Source organism: Petromyzon marinus, chromosome 30, assembly GCF_048934315.1.
Source record: "Petromyzon marinus isolate PM22_M1 ecotype Great Lakes invasive population chromosome 30, UKy_Petmar_22M1.pri1.0, whole genome shotgun sequence".
Lineage (NCBI taxonomy): Eukaryota > Metazoa > Chordata > Hyperoartia > Petromyzontiformes > Petromyzontidae > Petromyzon > Petromyzon marinus.
The window spans coordinates 5,013,744-5,039,302 of NC_133696.1; the positions used below are offsets into that span (position 1 = coordinate 5,013,744).

The 25,559-nt window shown below is 46.9% G+C and overlaps 2 protein-coding genes across 2 annotated transcripts in view; one reads left to right on the forward strand and one right to left on the reverse strand.

Moving 5' to 3' along the window:
* Window positions 1-25,559, forward strand: part of LOC116947499 (synapsin-2-like) — a 146,224-nt gene that overhangs the window by 60,158 nt on the left and 60,507 nt on the right. The window lies entirely within an intron of this gene.
* LOC116947500 (metalloproteinase inhibitor 3-like) lies at window positions 2,052-24,789 on the reverse strand. The gene is made up of 6 exons (XM_032963316.2): window positions 24,706-24,789; window positions 24,340-24,524; window positions 11,299-11,402; window positions 6,657-6,768; window positions 4,749-4,870; window positions 2,052-3,043 (listed from the first exon to the last, which is right to left on the reverse strand). The coding sequence occupies exons 2-6, from the start codon at window positions 24,470-24,472 to the stop codon at window positions 2,846-2,848; spliced, it is 669 nt and encodes a 222-aa protein (XP_032819207.1). The 5' UTR covers window positions 24,473-24,524; window positions 24,706-24,789; the 3' UTR covers window positions 2,052-2,845.

Genomic DNA, 25,559 nt, shown 5'->3' on the forward strand with positions numbered 1-25,559 from the left:
TGGCAGAATTATCAAAAGTTAAGAGAATGCAAAGCGTACACTGTTGTTATACTCTCGGAGCAAGGAAATAATTAAAATAGTGTTAATATATTTTTTGATGAAGTAACATATGCTTAATAAGAGCATTGGTTTATTATAAACGATGAACATTTGTAGAACAAGTTACAGTTACACGGTTGTACATTCTGTGTTCATGCTTCAGGAAGTATTGTCAGGGATGAATGTGAGCATTCCCCCTCATGACTCGGGCATACTGGTATTTGACTCCATTAAATACTTTTAAAGATATTGGAATAATAACGAAGCATTAACTGTGAATGTTTCATTTTGTTTTACAAGTTGATATTGTATAATGTATACAAAAATGGTACACTTTGGTACTTTAACCCCTTGGCTCTGTGATAGGCTGACTTGAGGTCACATGGGGTTTGACCATCATTTGTATATTGCCAGCGACAATACTAGGGCTCTAAAAACACGTTTAGGCCTATCATTTCTAACCATAACTTTATTTATGCAAACTTGTTTTCATCTTTATCGAGAAACACAAAAATACCTTTCTTATTTCAAAGGATCTTGGGTCATCAACCTAAGCTGGACATCTGGATAACTTAATGGAATTACTGGACCTTGGATAGATCAGGGCCTCTGGCCAATTGCATGGAACATCTTAAGTGATCTTCTCCCTTGTCACGGATTTAAATAGGAGCTAAGGGAATCATGTGCTTAAGTATATTTATGCAACCGACCCCCGACTCCCTGCGTCGTTACGATAAATGACGTGCTGGTATGGCTGGAAGCGAGCGAGGAGAAAGTGGAGTGTCTGGTGCATGCACATCCCATTTGTCAGCCACTGCTGGCCAAGGGTCTTCGCACACCTTGTGGGCCACGAGGGGATATCTGACCATACTGCACCACACTGGTCAGTGCTGGTTGGTGAAGGTTAGGGAGGAGTGCACGACAACAATGGATTTTGCTGGACAGCTCTGTCCTGCCCAACATCCCTACTACACATGTCGTTTGTGCGTGGTGGTGGTGGTGGTGGTGATTGTGGTGATGGTCACCCATCCGAGCACTATCCAGGCTCAATTGTGCTTAGCGTCTGATGTCTGGGTGATGGGTGATTTGGTCATAGGCAAGGTCTAGTACTGCGCTGCATTATAAAAAAAAATAAAAAAGAACCACAACGATATTTGTCAAATGTGTTTAACGATGAAGTCCAGCAGCATTAAACATTACAAAAAGTTACAAACCACATAAAAGACCATTCCTGCTGAGACTTTAAGCTGAATATATGCTATAATTCCCATAAAAGCAGAGTAATGGGTTGTCCATGCAGTGCAGTGACAAATTTACCAGCTCCAAAAGAAGTCCCCCCCCCCCCACCATGAATAAAAAATAACCAAAGAAACGAATAATATGGCATGAATGGATCTCAGCAAAAGAATACATTGTCCACGAAACATTCTGATCTTTAAAAGTTATATTCGGCCATATAATGTTATACAAATGCCATTACATATGTGTGGGTGCACCCTTGAGGTCCCGTTTTTTAGATTTCACGTCACCAAAAAAAGGACCACATTCTCTCAAGCATCCTAATAGGAGCACATCAAGGCTCGCTGGTCCAAAATGAAACAATAAGAAAACATAACATACGAGTATTGTGTAAGTTTTTTTTTCTTCCTCCTAAGAATATTAAATTTTCTTGCATCATTTCACGTTAAGAGACACTGAACACAGCAAACTAAACAAACTGTACAACGGAGTCCTTTAATTGGCTGAACGAGGTGTTTTAGGCCTCCTTTCATTCTGTGAGCAGCAGGGCACGGTGACGGTGTCCACAAGGGATTGGCAGCCCCAGGCCATGTGCTTATAACACAGCGGGATGTTTGTTTTTTTTCATTTGCCCGAGCTGAAAGCGAACCCAGAAATTTTACCGCCGCCAATATGGCCTGGAGTTTTGTTCATCCCCCTTCTGCACTTCCGAGCACATCTACGAGATTGTCCGAAGTAAAAAAAAAATGAAAAAATAACAACGAAAAAACGCACACGCTCCAAAAATATATATATTTCCCATCCGTGCTACAACAAAATAATATTTCAGTTATATATTGATAGTGGGGCCTACGAGAATATATCTAAAATAAATTATTTACAACAAAAAAACACTTCATAGATAAGACTATTATTACTCTTCAGGAGCCCCCCCGATGCAACTAATGGTCACGGCGACCTTGGGGTTTTAACCGAGCCAAACGGAAGTGCCCTCTCAAATCACTCGACACCACTTTCTGTGTCATTTCCCCACTCGTTTAATGAACCCACACATGTTGGTGGGGAGACAGTGGGGGGGGGGGGGGGGCATTTGCAATGGACAGTGAGCGACAGCAAGGGACAACAGCGACAGACAGATACAAGCACGTTTCAACAGACCTCTCCTTTGTGTCTTCACATGTAAAAAATATATATTTTAGTCCATCGGCCGTTCAGCTTTCCTAGCTCGACATTATCCGGCAGCATTCGTGTAAGCAAGCAAACCTTGGACCAGTTTCGACCTTCTGGGTCTCATTAGCAGAGCTAGGATCGTTAAACAAATGCTGATAGGTTACCAGATGTAATTGGCAAGAGCGCTCCCGTCTAACACTATGCGGCCCTGTTCGATGCAAAAAGAGAACAGCAATGTTCTATACAAACTCATTAGAGAATCAATACATGTCAAATTAAAAGGTCTGGCTGTTAAGAAGGGGCTAAAAAAATAAAATACAAAATAGATGCGCCTTTTCATTTTTTAAGACGAAACCAAACAAACATTGAACGTAACGAACGAACGTGGCGAGCCAGATCAGGGTTCCACGGCGTTGTGGAAGTCCTTTTCGGGAGGTGGCCCCCCACGGTACCAGGTGCACGAGCCATCCTTGCGCTTGATGCACGAGTAGTGTTTGGCCTGGTGGCCCGTCATCTTGCGCTCGATGAGCCAGTCGGTCCACAGGCACTCGCTCTCGTCCGTCACAGCGCACGGCAGGCTGTTGCAGTTCTTGATCTGCACACGCGCGCACGTGCACAAGGTGCGCATAACACGGGAAGGGATGAGTTTTGGATTCAGATTTTTTTTTGGGGGGGGGGGGGGGGTTGTTTCAGATAAAAAAAAATTAAAGATCATTTTGTAAGAAACATTTTTTTTAAATCCACTACGAGATGAGGGACTCCCCATGACATGCCGGGGTATTTGACCTTGCTTTGCCAACACTGGTCAGTTTGGGTTTGGTTGAAGGCAGGAAGAATATATGTGGGAGCATAAAAGCACCGTAAAACAGGTGATCTTGCTGCACTGCTCTAAAAATGAATAACTTAACTTTCAATGACATTAGTATCTGGGGATTTTGCAGGGTTGCTGAACTCAATCTATATAACTCTGTTTTGTGGGTACATTTTACAAGCGTGTAATGCTAAAGCCAATAGAAAGTAGGTAGAGCCTGCAAGAGAAAATAAACGATGGTGCAGTCACTTCAGAAAGCTTGCGTTTGTTATTGTATAGATTATTTGTTGGCAATACTGATATACAGTGACAGTTCATGGTATCGGTTTATGTGGCTCACAATGATAACCTTAGGTTATTCCACTTTCAAGTACCACAAAAGTGTGCACTTTAATGGAATAATCGCAATGTGTCAACAATTGCTCCATGGAGTTCCCTCCATCAGACAACAGCGTGACCTCCGTGCGGCCTCAGCAGGAACGAACACCCTCGTAAGCCACGAGTGTTGCGTTCAGAAATTCCCACCAAGGTGCAGCGACGAGGACGGGTTTGATTTTTGGAAGGACAAAGGTCACGATATAATCTCCAGGGCATCTTAAATCGATACGGGGGCAGCAGACAAAAAGGGGCAGCACGTTTTTTATTTATTTTACGTAAGTAGCTGCACTCCCTCGCCCACCCCCTCCAAATACAACCGCTACACCGCGACCAACATTTCAGAATGCCCTAAAGCCATTTGCTCTCTCTTGACTCGTCATGTCTCTCATGCATAATAACGTTGATGATGACGATGATGCAGGAAGGTTTCTTGAAAACACTGTTTGGGCCTAATGGAGCACAGCGAGAACCGCAGGGGATCGATAGCGACGTGAGCGAGTGAAGGCGTCCCCCCCCCCCACCACCGATGGGGGAGGGGGGGGGCATGACGTCACCGTGTCGCCCGTTTAATAATTCACGTCCCTTCGACCCCCGCGCGCCTTTTGTTTTCGTCGGGAGATTCCGACCGTAAAACAAAAAAGCTCCGCCCGCGGCCAGCCAGGAGGTCAGGGCTCTATCGCTGCCCTAAAGGTCAGCTCGGCAGGCCGCTGCCGGGTTTCCCGCGGACGTGAAGATAAATCAAAATAACGTCAGGGACAAAACACACGCTTACACATGCATTGTGTAACGCTGTCCAACCGTAAGCGGCTGTCGGGGCAAAACACTATTGCGAATTTGCATTAGTCCCCTTTTTTGCTGTGGTTGGTATATGCAAGTTTTGGGAAATCCGTTGATTAATTGGGCCAATTTTCAAGAGGGTATGTCCCTAATAGCGACATGGTTACATATACTAAAGGTTGGATCATAATTGGATCATCTTCACCAGAGTCATCGTGCCCTCCCGATGTTTTGGACAGACAGAGCAAACAGACAAACGCTTTCGGCTTTAGTTGAAAAGCGTTGCTTTTTTTTTTTAAAGCGCACACGTGCGCACACACACGAGCGACCTCACCCTGCAGTCGCATCCCATCTGGTATCTGTGGTTGAGGCTCTTCTTCTGCGACAGCGTGAGGGCATCCCACGTCATGATGAGGCCGCAGAGCCCGATGTGCAGCTTCCCGTCCCTGATGGAGCCTGTGAGCGGCACGCGCACCACCACCACGTCATCGAAGGGGACGTCGACTCGTCCCAACGGTCAAATTCACCCGGAATTGCCGCCGGTTTCGTCGGATCTTCCGAGCTATGGCAGATTTGAGCTGGGTTAGTGCTTGGATAGCAGGCTGCTTGGGAATACCAGGCGTCACAGGCTGGAGCTGTAAGCTGCCCCACGTAGTCTGGAAGTCTCTTCCTCCAGCCACCTGTACTGTTGTCTCCCTGTCTCTATACAAGTGCAGGATCAAGACATTCATTTATTACCTCTACCTATGACTGATTACTCGACAAGATAAATACGCTTTATTTCTGTAGAGTATCTTGAGACAGGGTCACATTTAGAGGCTCTAAAGATCCCTGTTGAATTGCGTCGTGGAATCTATCTGTACGGGTCTTGGGAGTGTTACACCCTTGGCTCTGGGTACTCAAATATGCCAAACATCCCAACGCAGGGCCTTAGCGAAACTTAGTGAGGATATCGTGGATAAGCAACATTATTCTTATTGAGCAGAGGTTCCATGTAACGTTATTATTATAATTATGTTACTGTACCCTTTGCAGTTGTGTGATGTTATTTTTTTTAATGTAATTCAGAATATGTTTATATTGGCAGAGTAGCATTGAACTTAGTTCATGCTGATAATTTCTAAAGCAATGCCTGCAAAGGCCAGATGTTGCACCATTAATTAATGGTTAGTAATTTAATTGGGGGTTCCTTTAATTACATCGTCAATTGAGAACGCTAAGCAACGTAATTAATACACCACATTCATTATCTCTGAACCGGGGCTGCCGTCTTCATACCGTTTAATTTCGAGGTAACTGGTACTTCAGTTGGGTTTGACGTACGGCCTGTGAGGTGAGTGTCAGGATGGTCTGTGGCAGTGGTGGGGGGTCGGGGTGTGGGGGGTGTAGGGGGGGCGGGGGGGTGGGGGCGGGGCATGAAGCAAACCAAGGCCCCAAGTAGAGCAAAAGCCCCCCCCCCCCCCCCCCCGGGATTCATGTACGGAATGGGGGTGCATCAAATATCAGCTGAAAATGAAATCCCAATAAACATAACTTGGCAGTTCGTGTGAAAAGGAGCCAATTAATCCCTCTTAGTCTACATGTATCTTGTCGGCGTCACTCTTCTGCCATCTCACGACCTACCTCGATTTTTAGTCTGCATTTGTTATATCATGTACTGCGTCTATATCTCTGCATCTCTTGTCCATGTCTCTCTGTTCACATCACTGGGAATTTATACATTCAATGGGCAGCCAACAATAATTTCTTATATTTTTTTTATATGTACAGTAATTTACGATCACAATATGTCCCTAAAAGTCTCTCTTATTATGAAGCCGTTGGGGCTTTGTACTTTTACATAATCGCGATTGAAAATTAATTTCTTTAGAACAATTTGTCGTGCGTTTAGTGTGTTGTCCTTCCCCCGCACTTCCGATTTGCACGGTTGGCTACGTAACGGTGCGAAAGAAGTTCAACATACGTACATACCATCGCTATTATGGTCGTAGTATTGCTGATCATACGTCAACAAAACCAAAAGAGAGAGAGAGTTCCCATTGACAACGACGTCCACCGTGGCTGTGTACGCACCCAGCCCTTCGATTGCTCGCTCATGACACTGCCGGTGAAACGTCTCTACCCCAGGGACCCCCAAAATCTAAATCGGCCCGCGCCGCCGCCGCCGTTTCTGGCGCGATCGATCAAATGGGGGGGGGGGGGGTGCGTTTGGGTTCGTTATGCGCGACAAACGAGCACTCACCTCCCAGCACATACTGGACGTTGTTGACCTGCAGCCGCACACCGCACAGGCTGTCGTGCAGCGGCGTGTAGACGTACTTGACCTCGGACATCTTGTCGAACCCGCGGAACATCTGCAGGGTCGCGCGGACAGGCGACACGCGGCGAAACGCGGACGTAGCCGGGTTAAACGCGACGCGTCTGCGCGTTTTTTTTGGTGTGTTTTGCGCGGAAGAAAGTTTTTATTATTATTATTAATCTTTTGGCTTGCCGTGGCGTACGTATCAGACACGAAGGACGTATGTGTGCATGTTGAAGTTCTTTCGCGCCGTACGTCGCCGACCGTGCTGATCGGGGGTGCGGGAGTCGATGGGCGTTGACGAAGAAACTGACGTTAAAACGGAAAAGTGCGCAAGGAAGCGTGGAGAAATGGATGCTCGCAATTGCAATGAGAGACAAAGCGGTAGTACAGTAGGGGGGGGGCATTAATTCCACGATTTCAGGCTGAGCCTACCTAAATAAAGCCCAGACCAGGTTAACATTTTCATTTTTTAATTGGTGTACACACCCTGGTTGCCAGGATAGCGCATACACCACACACCGCTTTATCTGTGCGTCATGCCATCCTTAATTGGTGCTCGCTCATACCCCTTAATCCCATCAGCCTATGAGGCTGCTGCTTAATGATGGGTCTGTATTGCTTTCCGCTTGCGTAATGCAGTACAGATGGGCGGAGGGCTGTAATGAATACCCTCGAGTACCCACAACCGGTTCTGGAATTACTGCCTTCTCTGTGGTCACCACGGCAGGATTTGAAACTTCGCACGTGTTGGGTAATTAGTGGCAGACAGCGGCTCTCCCGTCTTTTCAGGGATTTCTTGCACCTCCTAGTTGAAACCGGTGAGCACAGGGTGCTCCAGACGTCTTGTGACTCCCGCTTAATTGACTCCCTTCTTTTTTATCCTTCGCATATTAACTTCTGTTTCGAATAAACCTTCTTTCGCACCGTACGTAGCCAACCATGCTGGTCGAAGGTGCGTTGACGATAGGTAAAGCGGTAATTGGGCAGCCATTGAATTGCTTGCTCACAGCACCGCTGGAGGAAAGGCCTCCCCATTCGAGGGAGCTCTGCAGAACATCTCTACAGAGAGCATTTGGTCTCCTCTTCCTTAGCTGGCCAGACGTCTTGGGAGAGGTGGGAGTAGCCACGCTTTGCCTCACCGCACGTAACCTGGCGATTGACTAACTGTGGTGTTCCCTATTTATACTGCTGGAAACCAGTGACCTCTACATTGCAAGCCCAGGATGTTTACTATTAAATAGACTTCAGTCCATACTCTTTGGTTCTTTCGGTAAAGTTACGTAGGTATAAAATAAAATAAATCACGACGTTTCGGACGCATGTGTTGCGCCCGAAACGTCGTGATTTATTTTATTTATACCTACGTGACTTTACCGAAAGAACCAAAGACTATGGATTCCTGCAGTCAAGGAAGCTTCAAATCAAGATTAGACTTTAGCCCATCTCTCCACATTAAATTTGAGTGCTTTTTGTAATCCACCAGCCTATTGGCCATCCAGATATCGTTGTCCAACACAATTTCTTCTGTTTAAGCAAAACAACCTGTTATTGGTTTTGTCCTGCTGGGTCTCATCAGCAGAGTCTGGGTCTAAATATACACTGCTGTGGTTGAAAGATGTTGTAGGCAAGAGCCATCCAATTAAGTGATGGGGCCCATCAGCACAAAAATCAATGTTATTGAAATAAAAAGCAGTCGGATAATAAATTACTTGAACATGAATCCACGTGTCTCTTCACATAAAAAATAAAATATTGCTTATAATCCATTAGCCGATGGGTCTCCGGAGCAGCAATCTGAGACAAAAACTTATCAATACACACGTGTGTGTGCTGGCAACCATTGATATTACCGTATTCGTCGTAAATATGAGTCCAGACTCCTATTTATGAGGCATCTAAACCCTAGGATGTTTTGTTCAATGCCATTCTGAAGAGTTTGGCTTCACGCGAAAAGAAACTGGAGATTCTGGAGAAGACTCGCCGTGTTTACGAGGGGATAACACTCAATAATGCCATCACCTGGCCACCTCACAAGCTGCTAGTTTGCAGGCTCTACATTGCACGTGGGCTACTCAGTGCCGGATTACCCTCGTAGCAAAAGTAGCTCCATATGCTACGTGCCTCGCACCTTCAAGGGCCCAGCGCTAAATGCTTTCAAGCTGTCAATTCCGGTTCAGTGATTCTGCACTTGCTCTATTACTATAGTATTATACTACCTTAATTTTTTCTACGAACGGCTGGGTGTTTAAGGCTAGCGATTTGTCGTATTATCTGGCTGTATAGCAATTGAAAAAAATACAATTACTTTACTATGCAAGTTCAAAAATCTGTGTTTTAATATTTGTGGGGTTTTTTTTTTATTTGGGACCACTTTAAAACATATGTTACAGGCCCCGCACTAGCTTCATCCGGCCCTGGGGCTACTCTACTAATATCACAGCACATATTGCACAATCGCGGGCGAAATCTGTCTCAACATTATTTGTGCAAGTATCCAAATGCAGAGCAAATGTAGCAATGAATGTGCATCGTGTTTTAGTCGGTCTATATGTATTTAAGGGACCACGCGAGAAGTTCACCACGCTCGTTATTCGACGAAGTGTCAATATTTGGAGTCACAATTCTATTTTAGAAATCACCATCTACTTTTTTTTTTCCTCGCTTGTGTTGTTTGTCCTGTCTGGTGTGTTCTGTTGCTGCTGCTGTCTTGTTACATCCATCTAATCAGTTCAAACTGCGCTGTGGCATTTGTACCGTTCGCCTCGTTTGTTCTCTGACGTTTACTCCAGTAGCCAAGAGTCATCAGTTGCCATACCTGTGTGACTTGCAGCACACTGGGATTTTTGCTCACAGCGTTGTAATACGGTGGGGTTTTTTTTCAGGAAGATTTGCTGGTTTATCCCAGGATGTTTCTGTTGCGCGTCGTCGCTTTAAGATGTTTCTCCGTTTATATTTTTGCACCCGACCTCAAGAGCTTGAAACTCAGAAGGTTTAACCCGTATTCTTGTACAGGGAAATTGAGTTGTCAGGTCCATACGGCGTACAGCCGTTTCAATAGGGGCAAAAAAATAATGTCTATTTGTTTGTGTTTCTCCCTTGTGAAGGGACTTTGTAGGATGAACGTTGAGATTTATAAGGACACGGGGTGACCAATAAGGTCTGAATTGGTCTGTAATAAGGTAGGGGACTAATAAGGGGTTGACAGGTATGAGTTGTATGAGTTGTTTATAATTAGCGAACAATTTGCATCAACCGTAAATAATCAAGTTGAACATACACGAATCGATGCACATGTCATGCACGTGTAGGGGTGCTATGGGGAAGAAACACACGGTGTGGGAAGGTGAGGCACAACCACACCTTGGTGGCTACAACCACGTCCGCTATGGCTCCACCCTCAGTGGGGTATGGGTATAAAGGGCGGGGAGCCAGAGAGCTCGGGGCAGTGTTTTGGGGCCAAGAATGAAAAGCCAGTGAAGAAGGAAGGCCGGCTAGGATAGACCCTGGGACTCCAGTGACCGCTGTCCTTTTCAGGGCTGGCACGGCAAGCCGGCGGTGCGGCCCCAAAGCCCCAGAGCCGGAGTCCTTTTAAGGGCCGGTCTGGTGGGTGGGGTGCCGAGACCTGTGTCTGACCAGGGCCAGATCAGATAGCCTCCTCTAGCGCCTATAGTCAGAGGAATCGGGAGCCTAGGGCTTAGGCTAGATAGCCTGGGGTTATCCCCGAGTGGATACGGGTGAAGGGGCCGCTACCCCTTCCAGTGTGACCCCTTGTTCAATAAATAGTGCTGCCTCTACTCTGCCGTCTCCGTGTCCTGGGAACCCACTACACACGTAAAACTCGGTTTTAATCGATGCATCTATGGATTGTTGCATGCGGTGCTCGTCGTTTTATTTCTCTACGCGTACCTTTAAATACGTTTCCACTACAGGTGCCACTTTAGTCTGAATGAACGTGCTCATTTTGTTTTAACCCTGAATAAAATTGTCACTTACGGTCTTATTTTATTTGACTTAAAAAAAAACCCTCAAATCTCTTTAGCTCGTTATTATACTTGCAATCACAGAGTTTGATATATCCATTTGTAATCCTGCTTTTTTTGTTTTTACTATCATTGAAAGCCTGCAAGCCCCAAGCCTCTGGGGACCTCCATTAAAGTTAGGCTAAAAATACGGAGCCGCACATCAATAATTCAGATTTGGCAATGACACCGTGGTGGTGGTGGCCGCGGCGGCGGCGGCGGGTCGGCAAATGGTATAAACGGAGACTGATCGCCGTATGTGGTGGCAACCATTGTACATACCGAGATGTTAACTACCTCGCCTGGTATACAGGAGGTCGTGGGTTCAATCCCGACCCTGAAGCCTGTTGTATATTTAGAGTTTGCATGGCTGTCGCCCCGTGGTCACTTGGGTTTTTCCCCGGGTCCTCCTGTTTTCCCCTCCACATTTAGAAACAAAATGCTGTTTCGAGTATTTGGCTATCATTTGTGGCCAGGTCGCTTCTGAAAACAGCTATATAGCTCAGTGGGCCTTACCTGGTTCAATAAAACAGAGTTTAGTTAAGCGTCTGCGTCCACCTCACCTTCACTTGCTTCACTTCGTACTGGATCGTGGAGAAGGGATCATGTCCACCTTCGTTTCCATCTCCTCCCAGTATCTTCTCACCGACCACTTTAGCCCGAATGACTGCAAGCGGTAGAGGGACAGAGACAGGGGGCGAGAGATGGAGATGGCAAAACGTTACAAACTTTCCGCTGCCTTCCTTCATCTGCATTCGAGAATGTATCGTGAAAGAAAGAGCGTAATAATTCAACACCAAATTCATTCGGCAATCCCAGACACCATTGAATGGCTTTCCTCAAACTCGGCGTACAGTTATCAACTCAATCCGTTGATTTTAAATGCATACGACAGAGAGAGAAGATCAAGACAACACAACCAAATTTTGTATTGCTTTGTGACTACGGGTGGACAAGCAACTTCCTGTGATCTCAGCACTTCCTGTTGATATCATCATTTCCTAATTGATCATGGCTGTGTATTAATTGAGGTATGGGGAAAATGGAGAGTGATCATGGAAGAGCTCCAGATGATGAGATCAAGGTCCTGATCTAGCTTCCGAATCGTGTCTGAGCTGTATTTGGAAGCTCCCCATTACTCTCCAGTCTGACAACATCTTCTAACTGCTCATGGGAGTCCACTTTCATCCTGAAATTCATGCCAGGCCAAGTGCAGTTTACACAATTTCGATGCACAAAGGAGTCTAAAGTTGCATCTCAAGACAGTCCAAATAGTGGGGGCATACAAATGGTGAGGGGGGCACGGAAGGGATGAGGGATATTTTTTGTTACTATCATTTGGCGGTGATAAGAAGCTGCAGGGTATATTTTAAACCATACTGGATCTCAATGTGTCCTCGTCTAGCCTTAAACAACGGGCACCGACGTGAATGTGACTGTTAAGATAAGTATCAATAGGTTACCAAAATAAATCATGCCTCCTTCCCACATTTTTTCTCTTCACCAAAAAACGTATAGTTTTTACACAACCCATCGGCGGATAACGCCATCTGAAGGGACATCTTAACAGCAACATTGGTTCCATACGCGCACAGGTGAGAGCCCACTGAAACCCCAAAAAGTCCCAGTTAGCAAGGGAGACAAATGGGGTTGAGACAAAAAAAAAGTTGGCTCGGCAACGACACATCACTTAGCTGCGGGGACCGATGGCTGACGGCCACAAGGCAGGTGACGGAATGGCAGCCATTTTGACTAATTGACAGCGCCATTAATTACTGAGCAGCAGGCAAAGTGACACTTCACCCTCTCCCACCGCCTATCCCCTCACCGTTTATGGCCTCGTAACCAATCCCCATTTATGCTCCCCCCCCCCCCCTAGACATCCACCCTATAGTTGGCAGGTATTTTACTCCCCGATTAACTGGCTGCAGAGTAAAACGCGCGCATGGGTTGCTAATTGTCCCCGTACATCGAACGCTGCGATCCTCTGCTGGCTTTTGAAAGGGCTTTGCTGGCAGCAACAACAACAACAAGAAGCGAGCTTGTTTTTCTCCTGCATTGAAATGTTTAATCTTTTGGCAACCCCCTCCACGTGTGTGTGTGTGGAATCTTAAATAATAGCGGTAGAATACTGTTCTGGACTTAAACCTACTACCAAATGGTAACAGGGATTGTAGGTCTGCTGTGGTACTATGAAAATTAGTATTGACAATGGCAAGGCACATACGCGATTTCCATTTTACCGCGTTTATTGACCTCCCTTCGGCAATACACCGATGTGATTCATGGGGAGTTTGTTTAACCATAACTTCACCTGGTTGTCGTAGGTTTGGTGAATGGCATGGGGGCTAGGACTCTATGCACGTATGTTGAACTTCTTTCGACTGGTTCAGATATCGCTCGTCACTCCTGTTAGCTGGGGCTGAGGATTGAACTCGGCTGAGCCAGGTTCATGGCGCAACGTGCTCACCACAGCACAATCGTTCCAACCCCACGTTGCTAAAACGTATAGCTATTGATGCAATTCGGTGCGTCAGCCTGTAAAATTAGATTATTAAAAAACACAAATCTTGTTTTACACGTTTGCTCATATTGATGAAGAAGAATGATGTAAATCGTTGTTTTCGGTTTAATCCCATGAGCGTTTAAATCGATTGGTTCGTCATAACTCTCAATTAAGGATTTAACTCTTTACCCCCCCCCCCCCCCCCCCCCACAGTTATGCAATGAATTGTCACGACGTGGGTTTGTGATTCGATTCCAACATCGAATCGTATTTTGGCTTACTTGCACCATCTCGTTTGTATAGTCTCACGAAATTTCTAATGTCTACAGTTTTTCTCGCTCTATTGGCCTCAATGTAATGTGAGCGTGTCATTTGCGTAGCCCTGTAAAATCATATATTATTACCTGCATGGTTCAACGCAAGCATCGACAGCATAAGAATAGATTTTATTTATGACTCAATCCACTGTTGCATGCGGACTCAAAATGCATGCATGATGTGACGTTACGATTGTGGATCTTGCGTGATTCACTTGTGCACACTATTTATGAGTGGTACTCAAACGCTATTGGGCTTTAAGTCCATGGACCAAAGCAGAAATCAGTAGCAACTGAGGTGGCTAAAGTTTACTCGTACTGATTTTTATTTTATATGGCCAACAAATGTTACGTATGTGATAATCCACCACATAATGCACGTGTATTTGCCAAAAACATAAATTGGTGCCACTGAAGTTTATCCACCTTAAGCAAGAAAATCGTAAAACTGTTTTTTATTTATCTGGGTCTCATCAGCAGAGTCAGACTTGTGAAACAAATCCGCTTGGGTTGCCAAATGTTCTGGTAAAACAGCCACACATCTAAAACATGGGTGGCTCCTTTGCACTGTTGAGGAGGGTTATGGATAATAACATAACATAAATAAGCATATCTACAATTAAAATAGATGTTTTCATCCATCAGACTTAACTTATCGCCTCTGGTCATTGGATCTGTGGTCTAAACCAGATATATCTGGTTTGGACCCACCAACTAAATGCATGTTGGGAGTATTCATAGCAACAGGTGTTGAACCAACAGAGAGGACCATTGCCTCAGCCTGCTGCTCTGAAAATAGCCAGTTTCCCAATATGCTGAGACATTGCTGGCATATAAATAGTACATAAGATAGGCGTGGTCATTTAAGCAACTTAAACTATGACACGATCTTTGATGGAACCCAACAATCTCCACCTGTCTCAGCTAACAAAATAAAGTAAAACAACAGTAGACAACACCGCCTCTCAAACCATAAACCACCACTCCTCTATAATCAGGATTTGCCACGTGGTGTAGGCATGGAGCTGCCAGGTGGCTAAATTATGACAGTGCCGAGTGTCACCGTCCTGATATGCGTGGTGGATTTAAAAAAAAACATTTTACCAGGTAAGGCCCACTGAGCTATATAGCTATTTTTAAGAAGTGACCTAGCCACAAATGATAACCCATAGAAGTGCCTTATAATGCGGAAATGTATAGCAGCCAAATAATTATTTTCTCCAGGTTACTCCAGTTTCCTCCCACATTAAGCCAAAACTCCCATTCACGGTGTTGGCCCAACGTACTACAAAAAGACTCTCCTGAAACAGAGTCTTGAGACTCAATGAGTCCTTCCTACGTAAATAATAATTGTCATTATTGTCGTTAACAATCGTTGGCAATAAAACGGGTAAACTAGCACTCGTGTTTATTGAACCATTCACTCAGCCTTGTGACCATGTGCGCTCGAATTATTTTTTTCGTGAGGCCCGTCGAAAATCGGCACTGCAACGTTTGGCAGCGAGAAGGTGCCACGGTGTTTTTTGTTTTTTCAAGGTGGTCCCTCTTCCCACACCGCTCCCCCCGCCCATCTCACTCTCTCTCTCTCTCCCTCTCCACTGGCCCTGAAGGAGCCTGCCTGCCCAGCTGCAAGTTCCAGGCCATATTTGCACATTGCGTCGCCAACATCGCTGAGTGAGCGTGCCTTTATATGGAAGAAATTCCGCACAATAAAAAAATCCATTTCGGGCGAGAGAAATTGCGGTGTTCCAATCTGGCTATCAAGCGAGAAGGGCGGCGTATTTCTTTTATTCATTATTTGGCAGGGGTTGGAGAGAAAAAAAAGTGTTCCTGTCGCGAGAAAGATTTGGGAATACGGTGATTAAAACGTAATTATAGGCAACGTTTTATACGCAGCTAAATTTAATCCGACACCCCCCCCGCCCCCCGCGCGCCGCCGCCGCCCCGTTCCCTCCGCGCGACGTTCCGTTCGCTCGCACGCCGTTGCGCGTACGCGCCGCTGGGGTCGGATCACGCCGCTCACTTGTCGCGAAAGAGTTTCTAGCAGCGGAGCAATTTACGAGCAACGCCTCCTCAACCCGAGCAATAAAAAGCATCAGCCCAGAAATGCAATCTACAGCGGTGCCCGATTTCGGTTTAATTAAAATGTGCAATTTCACACACGCACACTTGGCCGAAGACCAAGGGTGTAATTCATCTCCACCCAAAAAACTACTTAACGAGTCGCTCTCCGAGACTTTATAATCCCGGCTTCGCTGAAGAATTGGGTGCGCTTCCTGCCACCTCCTCCCTTCCCGTGAACTTTGAGGTCGTCGGCCAGTAGTTCGAGCAGCACTCGCGAGACTATTGATTTTTTTTTTAAATCGCACACGCGTGCAAAGATTCGCGTGGCGGAGTTATTTTTGTTTTGTATCCTCGTTCCGCATGCAGGGGTCAGAATAGCCAGTGTGTGTGTGCGTGTGTCTTTCCCGCCAACCGGTGCCCATCTCTGGTGACGGGTATGAGCCGGTTGTGGGAAACATCCACATTCCTATGGCGGCGGCCAGGTCGTCCAAAGGACTTGTCACTCGGCGAGTGACGGCATATCGACTTGACGTACGAAATCAATTCTCCGTCTTGTGATGCCTGCATTGAATCGTGTTTTGTGAGAAACTCTTGTCATATATTATTTATATACAAGTGATATACTAATGTTATGTTTAGGCTAGTGGAGAGAATACTACGTTGTTCTTTCCATTAGTCCATGAGCCAAATATAAGTAAGAAGCAATACAAACAAGATAACCGAAGGGAGATTTAAAAAAAAAACGATTCTCGAATCACGAGCCTGAATGATGAAAATTCTTCAAATTGCCGGGAATTCAGGGAGAGAGGATATGTTATACTCCTGCTTTTTACCAAGTGGTAGAGCCTCACCAGATGGGGCTCGATTTAGCCACCGAAGAGAAATGATGATGGTGATTTGGGAGCCCTGATGCTCTACAAACAGAGGCTGACTACAGGCGAGAACCAGTTTCAATGCCAATGTGGAACTTTAGATTACAATAAGCACAAGCTGTGCTTTAGGCCCTGTCGCATAAAATTTGGTTAGATAACCAGAGTATAATTATTTTATTTCTAAATTTCACTTTTGGAGGTTACCCCGATTACAGAAATAGTGCCGTCTTCTCGACAGCTCTTTCCTGTAGGCCGCTCGATGGCGTTAGCGTTGACAGACTCAATAATCAAAGCATGAAAACCCAATCACTGTGTAATGAGCTGCAGCACAAATGAGCACCATGCATATTTAAAAAACCCTCTGCAAATCATGATAAATGAATGAGTATATATATAAAAAATTTGGTTCAAACTTTCTTTTATGAAAAAAAAAGTACTATAATTGTAAAACTGCAAAAAAAATACTTTGGCGCTCAAGAAGAATATGTTTAAAGGCTGCATGCACTTGACTAATCTAGAAAATGCAGTCCGTTAGTTAAGCTCGTTAGCTGCAACTTTTATTCAAATATTTAACAAAGCACCGCCCTCACAGCAACGACCAAAACCCCTTTTACAATTACGCCTGCCAACAATCCTCAAGTCCACCTAACTCTGTTTGCAGAACGCGAAGAGATGTACGCGCGCGCGTGCAACTCTGCATACGCGAACCGTTTGGGCGTTTTGCCAACAACGTGCCTCGTTCTAACGTCACACCCCTTTCCGCGTAACGGGAGGGCCCACGGGCGGGGAGGGCCCACGGGAGGGCCCACGGGAGGGCCCACGGGCCCACCCAGGAGAGAGGGTGGAGGGCCCACCCCCCCCCCCCCCCCCTTTTACGCGACGCTCCCCAATAAAATTCATCGTTCGCCTTCTACGGGTGCGCCTTTTGCCCAGAACCCCCCGCGTCCACCACCGGTGCCCGGCGCGAACTGGCTTTGTGCGTGCGAGCGCAAGCTCCCGAATTTGGCACGGGGCGTCCGTCCCACCCCATGCGCTTGGCGACGCGCGCCGCGGCGCGTTCCTGCGCGGCGCCAGATTAGCATAACCTTGTGCGAAAGCATTGTTCTTCGTGGGGATGGATTTTTTTTTATCTCGCTGCTGGGAGTTTTGTTTTGTTTTCCGATTTCCTCCCCCCCCCGTCCACCCCTCCTTCGCCCCCGCTTCAACGTTCGTGTTCTCGCGCGGCCGTGAACGAGCGCATCTTTAATAGCGTCGGGGTTCCTTTACGCGGGGATGCTCCGTCCCTGAACACCTCCGCTGGCCGCGCTGAATCAAAACCCAACCGCGAGCATCGCCCGAATGTAAAAAAAAATCCGAATTTGTTTTGTTTTTCTTTCGCGAACGAAGGATAGGTGCGAGCATGCTTCGCAGTACGGATGCTTAAGTGGTGTAAGGGTTAACACAGTGGGACTCGCTATCCAGAGGTCACCGGTTCGATTCGATCTCCCGGTAACTGCAGTTTAAACGATGGCGCAAGTTTTCCTAAAACGTCTCCCCGCCTCTGTCCACCCAGAGGTGTACATGGGCACACCACTGCTCTGCAGGTCGCGTGTGGTGGGGTAAGGTGTGGGTCCTCCCCCATCTTACAAGACATTCAGGCCAGGCCATAAGAGGTTTTTGTTAGGGTTTAGATCGCGTAAATGTACGCGATCCAATCCCAAACAAAACCTCTTATGGATGATATTGGTCGCGAAAGCCTCCGTGTTAAACATTGAGGCCAGTGTTGGAAAGTAGGCCAAAATATTCTCACAGAGGACACACTTTCATCAGCAGTGGCGGGAAACATGCGAATTGCAGGGCTGCGACTTTACCACCACCTATAGGCTCGCAGCGGGCTCGTCAGTTCTCCCGTTAAGCCCAGCAGCACATCCGATTTAGAAGTTGGCCTTAAGCCAAATCTGCTGAAGAATGGGCTAAGTGAGCATTTTTGACAGACGATATGCGACGGGAAGGAGGGGAGGGGTGGTCCTGCTATACGAGACCCCTCTCTTCAAGCCCTCTTTGTGGGGACTCCTGGAATGGGGTGAGGTGGGCATGTTGTACCAGCACAGCTGCATCACTCTCAAGAGTGACCGAACACACGCAGGACAACGCGACGATGCAACCTGGGTCGAGATGCTATCCACGTGTCTACATTTGACCGGATCTCAAGACGCTGTACGTGTTTAAATTATAGAAAGAGGCAGTCAGACATAGGTGTTAACTACCTCGCTTGGTATACATGAAGGTCGTAGGTTCGAACCCGATCCAGACGCCTGTATATTTTGAGTTTACATGTTCTCCCGGTGGTCGTATGGATTTTTCTGCGGGTCCTCCGGTTTTCGACCTCCATATTTAGAAACGTGCGTTTAAGAGTTAGTTTGGTTGCTATACATTTCCACGTGATAAGCCACTTCGGTAAGCTGTAATTTGTGGCCAGGTCGTTTCTGGAAAGGAGCTACATAGCTCAGTGGGCCTTACCTAGTAAAAACAAATCTATTTTTTTTTAACTTAATAAGGACGGTCTTGAACCTGGACTTGAATAGGGGCTAGGGAGTTGACAGTATGGATGGCTGGAGAAAAAGAGTTTACAGCCAATAGGAGCAGCAGAGGAGAATGAGCGACCTCTCACTGAGCGAACGTTGACTGCGCAGCTCACATCGAGGGGCTTGGTCACGAGAGTAGAAAGTGCTTGGGAGGGGAGTCGAGTGAAAAGATTGGAGTGAGGGAGACGAGGGGCTGACTCCATGGAATATCTTTCAGAATAGCAGCTACTAAATTATCACTATCTATACAATGAACGTGCCAATTATTTACCAAGAAAATAATCAAGACTCTTTTTCCAGGCTGGTCCCCTCCACTGGGGCATAATGGCCAATAGCATTAATGAATGTTTGAACTTGTGGTGAGGAACCGAAGTATTGTACTGGGAGAAAAAACTCACCACGAGAGGGGTAACAACTCCAGGGCTGCCATCTCCTAGCCACATCTCACAGCCTCCCACACCGACAAACTTGGTAAGCCTGTGCCTGGCTCCCATCCAAGTGCTGACCAGACTCAACTCCCTCTACTTAGCTCCAACGATGCAGTGAGATTGGCCGCATTTATAGGGCGATCCGATCATAAATAAACCGTTCAGAATATTTACATGATAAAAATTTATGAGCATACATTTGGGTGGCCCTCGGCGGAGTTGGAAGCCATGGGAGGGGCTGGAGTCGCGGGAGTGATGATGCTGCTGCTGCTGCTGAAAAAGGGGCCGCCACCTGGCCCTGATTACGCGATTGTAGCGACAGAAAAGTACACCACATTCCCCGCGGGACTCTTGGGCAAGCGCAGTGGGGCACAGAGGAGGGGTGTGTGGGGGGAAGAGGTGGTGTAGTGGTTAGCGCGCTGCGCTACGGACCCGGAGACCCGAGTTCAAATCCCGCTCACGGCCAACGCCAGTGGCGATTTTATGAACGGTTTGGGGCCTCCCCTAGGTCGACTCAGCCTCAAATGAGTACCTGGTGCGGTGTGTATACATCGCCACTGGGGAGACAAAGGCGGTCCGGCGTGGTGCTGGCCACCCACCCCCTCGTGTGCCGTGCCGGCCTTCAAAAGGTGCTCGCTAACACAACACTTGCCCCAACAGTCTGTTAAGGCTATACGGGGGATCTTTATCTTTGTGGGGGGTAGGTGCTTCGGGGGCTCGGGAGCGGTGGGGGGGTCCTCTGTGGTGGACTATGTACTGTGAGGTGCGTGTGGTGGGGTTCGTAAGGTGTGTAGCGTTGGGTGTGGCGTTGTCAGATGTGGTGTGCGCGGTGCAGCGTATTCGGTGTGGGGCTAGGCGCTGTGTCCATGGTGTACTGTGTAGACTGTGTGGCGTGTGGAGCAGGGTGTGGTGTGTGGAATTATCGAGGACGTGCTAGGCGGTGATGGCCCTGTGTTGTGTGATAGAGGGGGTGTGGCGCGTGGGTTAGGGTCTGTGTGATATGTGTGGTGAAGGGTGTGGTGCGTGGGTGAGGCCCTGCGCGATGTGTGGTGTGTGGATTAAGAGGTACATCATGTGTGGTGCCGACTGTGTGGTGTGTGTCTGTCTGTCTGTTTGTCTGAGTCTGTTGTGTGCGGTGTTGGCTGTGTTGGTGCTACTTCACGAGATGAGTGCCCTGTACTCAAGTTTCCTCTCCGACCCATCAGCCTGTGCGTTCAAGCACAACACATTGGGCACCATACCACCCAGGAGTACCCACAACTTAAATCTTGACTTAAAGCTTTCGTGGCTGCAGGAAGTCATTTTCTTTGGGTCTTTCGGTGAAGTCACGTAGATGGGTACAAATTAATAAAAATAAAACATTAAATCAACAAAAAACCACGACGTTTCTATTACAACACAAGCGATCGTCATCCTCCTGATAGCGACCGCTTGTATTGTGATCGAAACATCGTAATTTTTGGTTTATTTTATATTTATTATTTTTATTAATTTGTACCTATCTACGTGACTTTACCGAAAGACCCAAAGAATATGAACACCCACAACTTGCCCGTGGTTTTACCGCACAATCAGAGAGCAATTTGATAGAGTGGTGCGTCACCTAAATACCAAATACGTTACAGAATTATATGCGTGTGTATTTCAACAACGAAGGTCACGTGCACTTCAATACAATATACCCCATGATATTCGAAAACAAACATATTCGTGAACAAAAGCTAACGTTCATTGTAAAGGTTATTGGGTTAGATCGCGTAAGTATAACTGTGTCGTAACCCTGCACCACCCGACACAGCCAGTAATGTTTGTCACGTAAAGAAAACGCGCCGATTAGTTTACTACTTCAGCCCACCGGTGTGTTGGAGAGTAAATCCACAACATTCACAATTTGAGTAGTACGACGTTTCGCTGGTAATGACATCCAGCATCATTTGACAATTTTGTTTACGTGACAATCCTCGCTGGCTGTGTCGGCTGGTGGCGGGTTACGACACATTTATACTTACGCGATTTAACCCCAATTTTTTTTTTCTATATACATGAATAATATTGGTCGCGAAAAAGCCTACGTTGTCATAAAGCTAACGCGTAAATGTAATCGTTATACTTGCACGGTGGGCCCGTGTATACCTGAAGACGATAGGAGCCTAGCTGCATTGGGGTGAGTTAGCCAGTGTGAGTATATAAATAACTGAGGTGAGGGAATGACCGCTGACCATAGGAGGCCAAGGCGGGCCTGGTGCTCGAGTGTTGATTTATATTTGAAGGCTGAGTTAGGCAGCGATATAGTTTCAAACTGTGCGCTGCGGCCGCATATCGAAGCGACCTCGCATTGTCGCAGAGGTTCGAAGGGGGCACTGCAGAAGAGTTCCTGCTCACCACGTTTCATGAGAAACGTTTCATGAGAGAAACGTGGTCCGTTTTTGGTGCCTTCTAGACAGACGGCTTACACCAAAGAGACGTAACAACCTGTAAGTCTGGGTGTGGTCTTCGCACACACCTGCACTGCCAGTGGCGCGCAGGAAAACGTTTTGTGGATCGCACAGAAACGTCGTCAGACTTCCAAACCCACTGGGCTGCGTGGCTGCCAGGAGTAAGGCAGTACAGCAAGTAGGCTGTGCTCACATCTGGCAACAAGTCTCGAGATTAGGCGAGCCTCGCCTGGATAAGTCAATTGGAATATAATTTTTAAAAAAAACTGCTATCTCCCCTCTTTATTGTATTTCATCTCCGTAAAAGACATTTCGTTTTTTTGTTCAAAGGATGTCGTCTGATTACCACAGGCACTGTTGGTTCCCGCAGACAACCAGCGTTTTAAACATCAAAGGCAACAGACGGTGGTAACCAAAGCGCTTCTCAGAAAACTAGCGAGCCAGATGGTAACATAATGAGCACCAGGACAGGGCTTGCCGCAGCTGCAGGTGAAAGAGTCTCTGACCGGGGAAAGAGGCGAAAACCTAACGGGTGTCGAGACACCCCACCCCTCGGCATAATGGCACATCCCACAATTAAGTCCTCACACTTGCATTGGTCTGTGAGGGCTTTGACATGTCAGCAGGACGTACCATTTCCCGTGGAGGGGGGGGGGGGTGTTACGCTTGTCCCCTCACCCTTTAGACACGCCACTGATGGACAATGAGAACGGCCCGGTCCTTTTTTTGTCTTCTTTTAAGAACCCTGTGACCCTGATTAATGCTGTTGCTGCTGCCTGTCCACAGTACAAACATTGTCTCTGAAAGCTTTTTTTGATGCCTCGTCCCAAGATGACATCACTGAGCAGTTTTTTTCTACGAAAAAATGGCCCAACAAATCTGCTTCATGGCGTGGTTTAAACCTCCGATGGTCCAACACGCAGCAGCAGCAGAGAGAGATAGAGCAAGCTGTATAAATGCGTTTGAATTTATAATCCGCACACACGGCATTCTTATTACATGCTGCTTCTCGCTAACGATCATCTCACATACCACGTTTAAAGTTTGCGTGTTGGCATGGTCTTAGGAATAAAATGTTCAGAGTTATACTTACCCCCCCCCCCTGCCGCCGCCAACAAAAAAAAGTTTAAACTTTTTAAACGTGGGTCATGTATTCATTTTAGCAGGCTCCACGCGTCTGCTGCTGCTGCTGCAGGAGAAGCAATGACGTGACTTTTTGTTGTTGCTGCTGCTGCTGCAAATAACTTGGACGGCGTCGGTACAACCGTTCTCGAGTTTGCAGCGAGCCGCAAACTGTACTGGGCTCCCGTGAGCTCATGCCCTTTGTTTTACAGTGGCGCAAAAGAGAGAATTTGGACGTTCAAATTGACCAAACCTTTTTTTTTACAGAGTTAGAAAAAACTGGAAAGATAATTTTTCGCCACCAAGATCTTGGATTGTGGTGGCGCGGTTGGTTTTGTGCGCACGCAGTGCCTGCGGGTGACCTTCCCGAGTCTCGATTTCTGGCCACGGCTATGTCAGTGGCGAGAAAAAAAATATCTGAACCGATTCTCCTTGACCAACCGGCATCAACGATTGTAGTGAAGTATGGTCAACCCCCCCGCCCCCCCCCCGGAACCAAACAGAGCATGGGGAGATGTTGGTACAGCAGGGGATTTGGCAAATCGATGGACATTTTTATAATGCCTGTATGTGATACATTGCTAACCAAAGCTAGCAATGTATCACATGGAAATTACGACTGTCTCCATTATTGTAATGTTGCACAATTATATTGAAGAACATTTACATAGACGGAGAGCAGTCACGTAGGGTCTTGTCTGGCAGTTTAAACCTTGCACTTCAAAGTGGCGCTGTGAGTCCCGTCCTGATATTGATGCTCACGTGTAGAGCAGTACCCGCACTAATCCTCCACATTGAGAAGCCGCCCTTTTACACTGGGAAAATACTGCTCGTGGAAAGCACGGGGGGGGGGGGGGGGTTGATGTGGCCAGATTTATTTGTTTCTCTCAATGCTGATGTCCCTAACAACTGCAGCAAGTCCTTATTTTAGTCCGAGTCAAACTAGGGGAAGACCAGGCAAAGTAAAAAAATATAATTATCACTGGTGTTGTTCGTGGCCAGGAATTTAACTCGAGGTCCAGGATCATTAAGCAATTTTCTGGGCATCACACCACTGCTACCCACCCACACACAGATGTGCACTCACCCACTTCCAACTTAATTACTCACGCAACCCCACCCACGCACTCAATCACATCGTAAATCACTCACTTATCTGCTCACTCAACAGCTCACTCACTCAACTTACCCGTGAATTCACTCACCCCACTCACTTACCCCTTTTTGCTCACGAACTCACTCACTCGTTCACTCACCCGCGTGGTCACCGTGTCTCAACTCGTGCCTTTTACTCACCGACTTCGGAGCCACAGAACAGCTCCTGCGGGTGGCCCATCATGCAGGAGCAGGCGTCGACCACCGACTTGCAGAGCGACAGCACGGCCAGGCACAGGAGAGGGCCCATCGCACCCTTGACGTGACCTCTCATGTCTGCACTGAAATCCTCTAACGTCCCAACGAGATTTTAAAAAAAACGAAAACTAAAGCAGACGGAGGGAGGAGGTGGGGGGGGGTAAAAGACAAAGATAGTTTAAACTTTTTTTCTCTCTCTCTCTCTGCAGCGTTAGGAATGTTCAGGAATCGTCGCACGTGGGGTGGGGGAAGGCTTGCCCACTGCGAGTGACGTATGCCGAATAACGTGCCGCACACCACTCGACCCACCGGCTGACTTGCCCGTTGCTGCTGACGGGGAGGAACTAAAAACAAAGTTTTGCGATTCTCTCTCTCTCTTCACGGGGTGCGGCGGTTTTTAAACACCACGGCAGACACCGCCCACACGCGTCGCCGGCCAATGGGAAGGTAAAGGAAATTTTTGGTCATTGCCCTCTCGATCGCAACGCCACCCGCGGATGCGCGCGCTTCGCGGCCACGAAACGTGCCCAAGTGCGTGTCGCGACGGGAACCGACTCATCGTCACACCGCAAACTTTCTTGATTTTGCAATTCTGGTGGTGTTGGGGGCAGTAGGTGAGTGTGGGGGGAGGTTGTAACACCCCCGCTCTCTCTCCTTAAAGAAAATACCGGAATATAAAAAAACGAGTGACTTTGTGTCAATTAAAAAAATAGTTATTTTGTGGTCGTTCGCAAGACATCAATGTGTTCGCTTGTGAAAATATTCTAATCCCGAAATAGTACGAATGACCAAATGAATGACTGACGTTAACGTTCCGTTTAATATGGCAAATGTGAATGCATAAGTGAGAGAGAAAAACGTGGGTAAACTTCATTAGCCTTTTAGAGTTTTCAAAAGTCAACTTTGAAAGGAACTAGTTTCCAGATTCAAGAGTGTACGTGTGAGCTATCAGTGAGTGCAAGAAAAATATTAATCGTGGTTCATTAGTTAAAATGAAAGTGACTTCATTAGCACACATAGGCACCATAATTGCGAACCTCAAATAAATGCAGAGCACCAAAATTAAATCGAAGGTGGGACATTGGGTGACTGCAAAGTTCAGTGGCAAAACTCTGCACCTCTATTGCTGATCAAATGAATCTAAAGCGTTTGAATACTCAGCA

Bases quoted from the DNA above. Each gene is read 5' to 3' on its own strand.
- LOC116947500 (XM_032963316.2), bottom strand. From the start codon at position 24,472: ATGAGAGGTCACGTCAAGGGTGCGATGGGCCCTCTCCTGTGCCTGGCC. The intron at 11,403-24,339 runs GTGAGTAAAAGG...TACCGCTTGCAG, and splicing joins GTTCTGTGGCTCCGAAGTCG to TCATTCGGGCTAAAGTGGTC. The intron at 6,769-11,298 runs GTGAGGTGGACG...GCGACCCTGCAG, and splicing joins ACGAAGTGAAGCAAGTGAAG to ATGTTCCGCGGGTTCGACAA.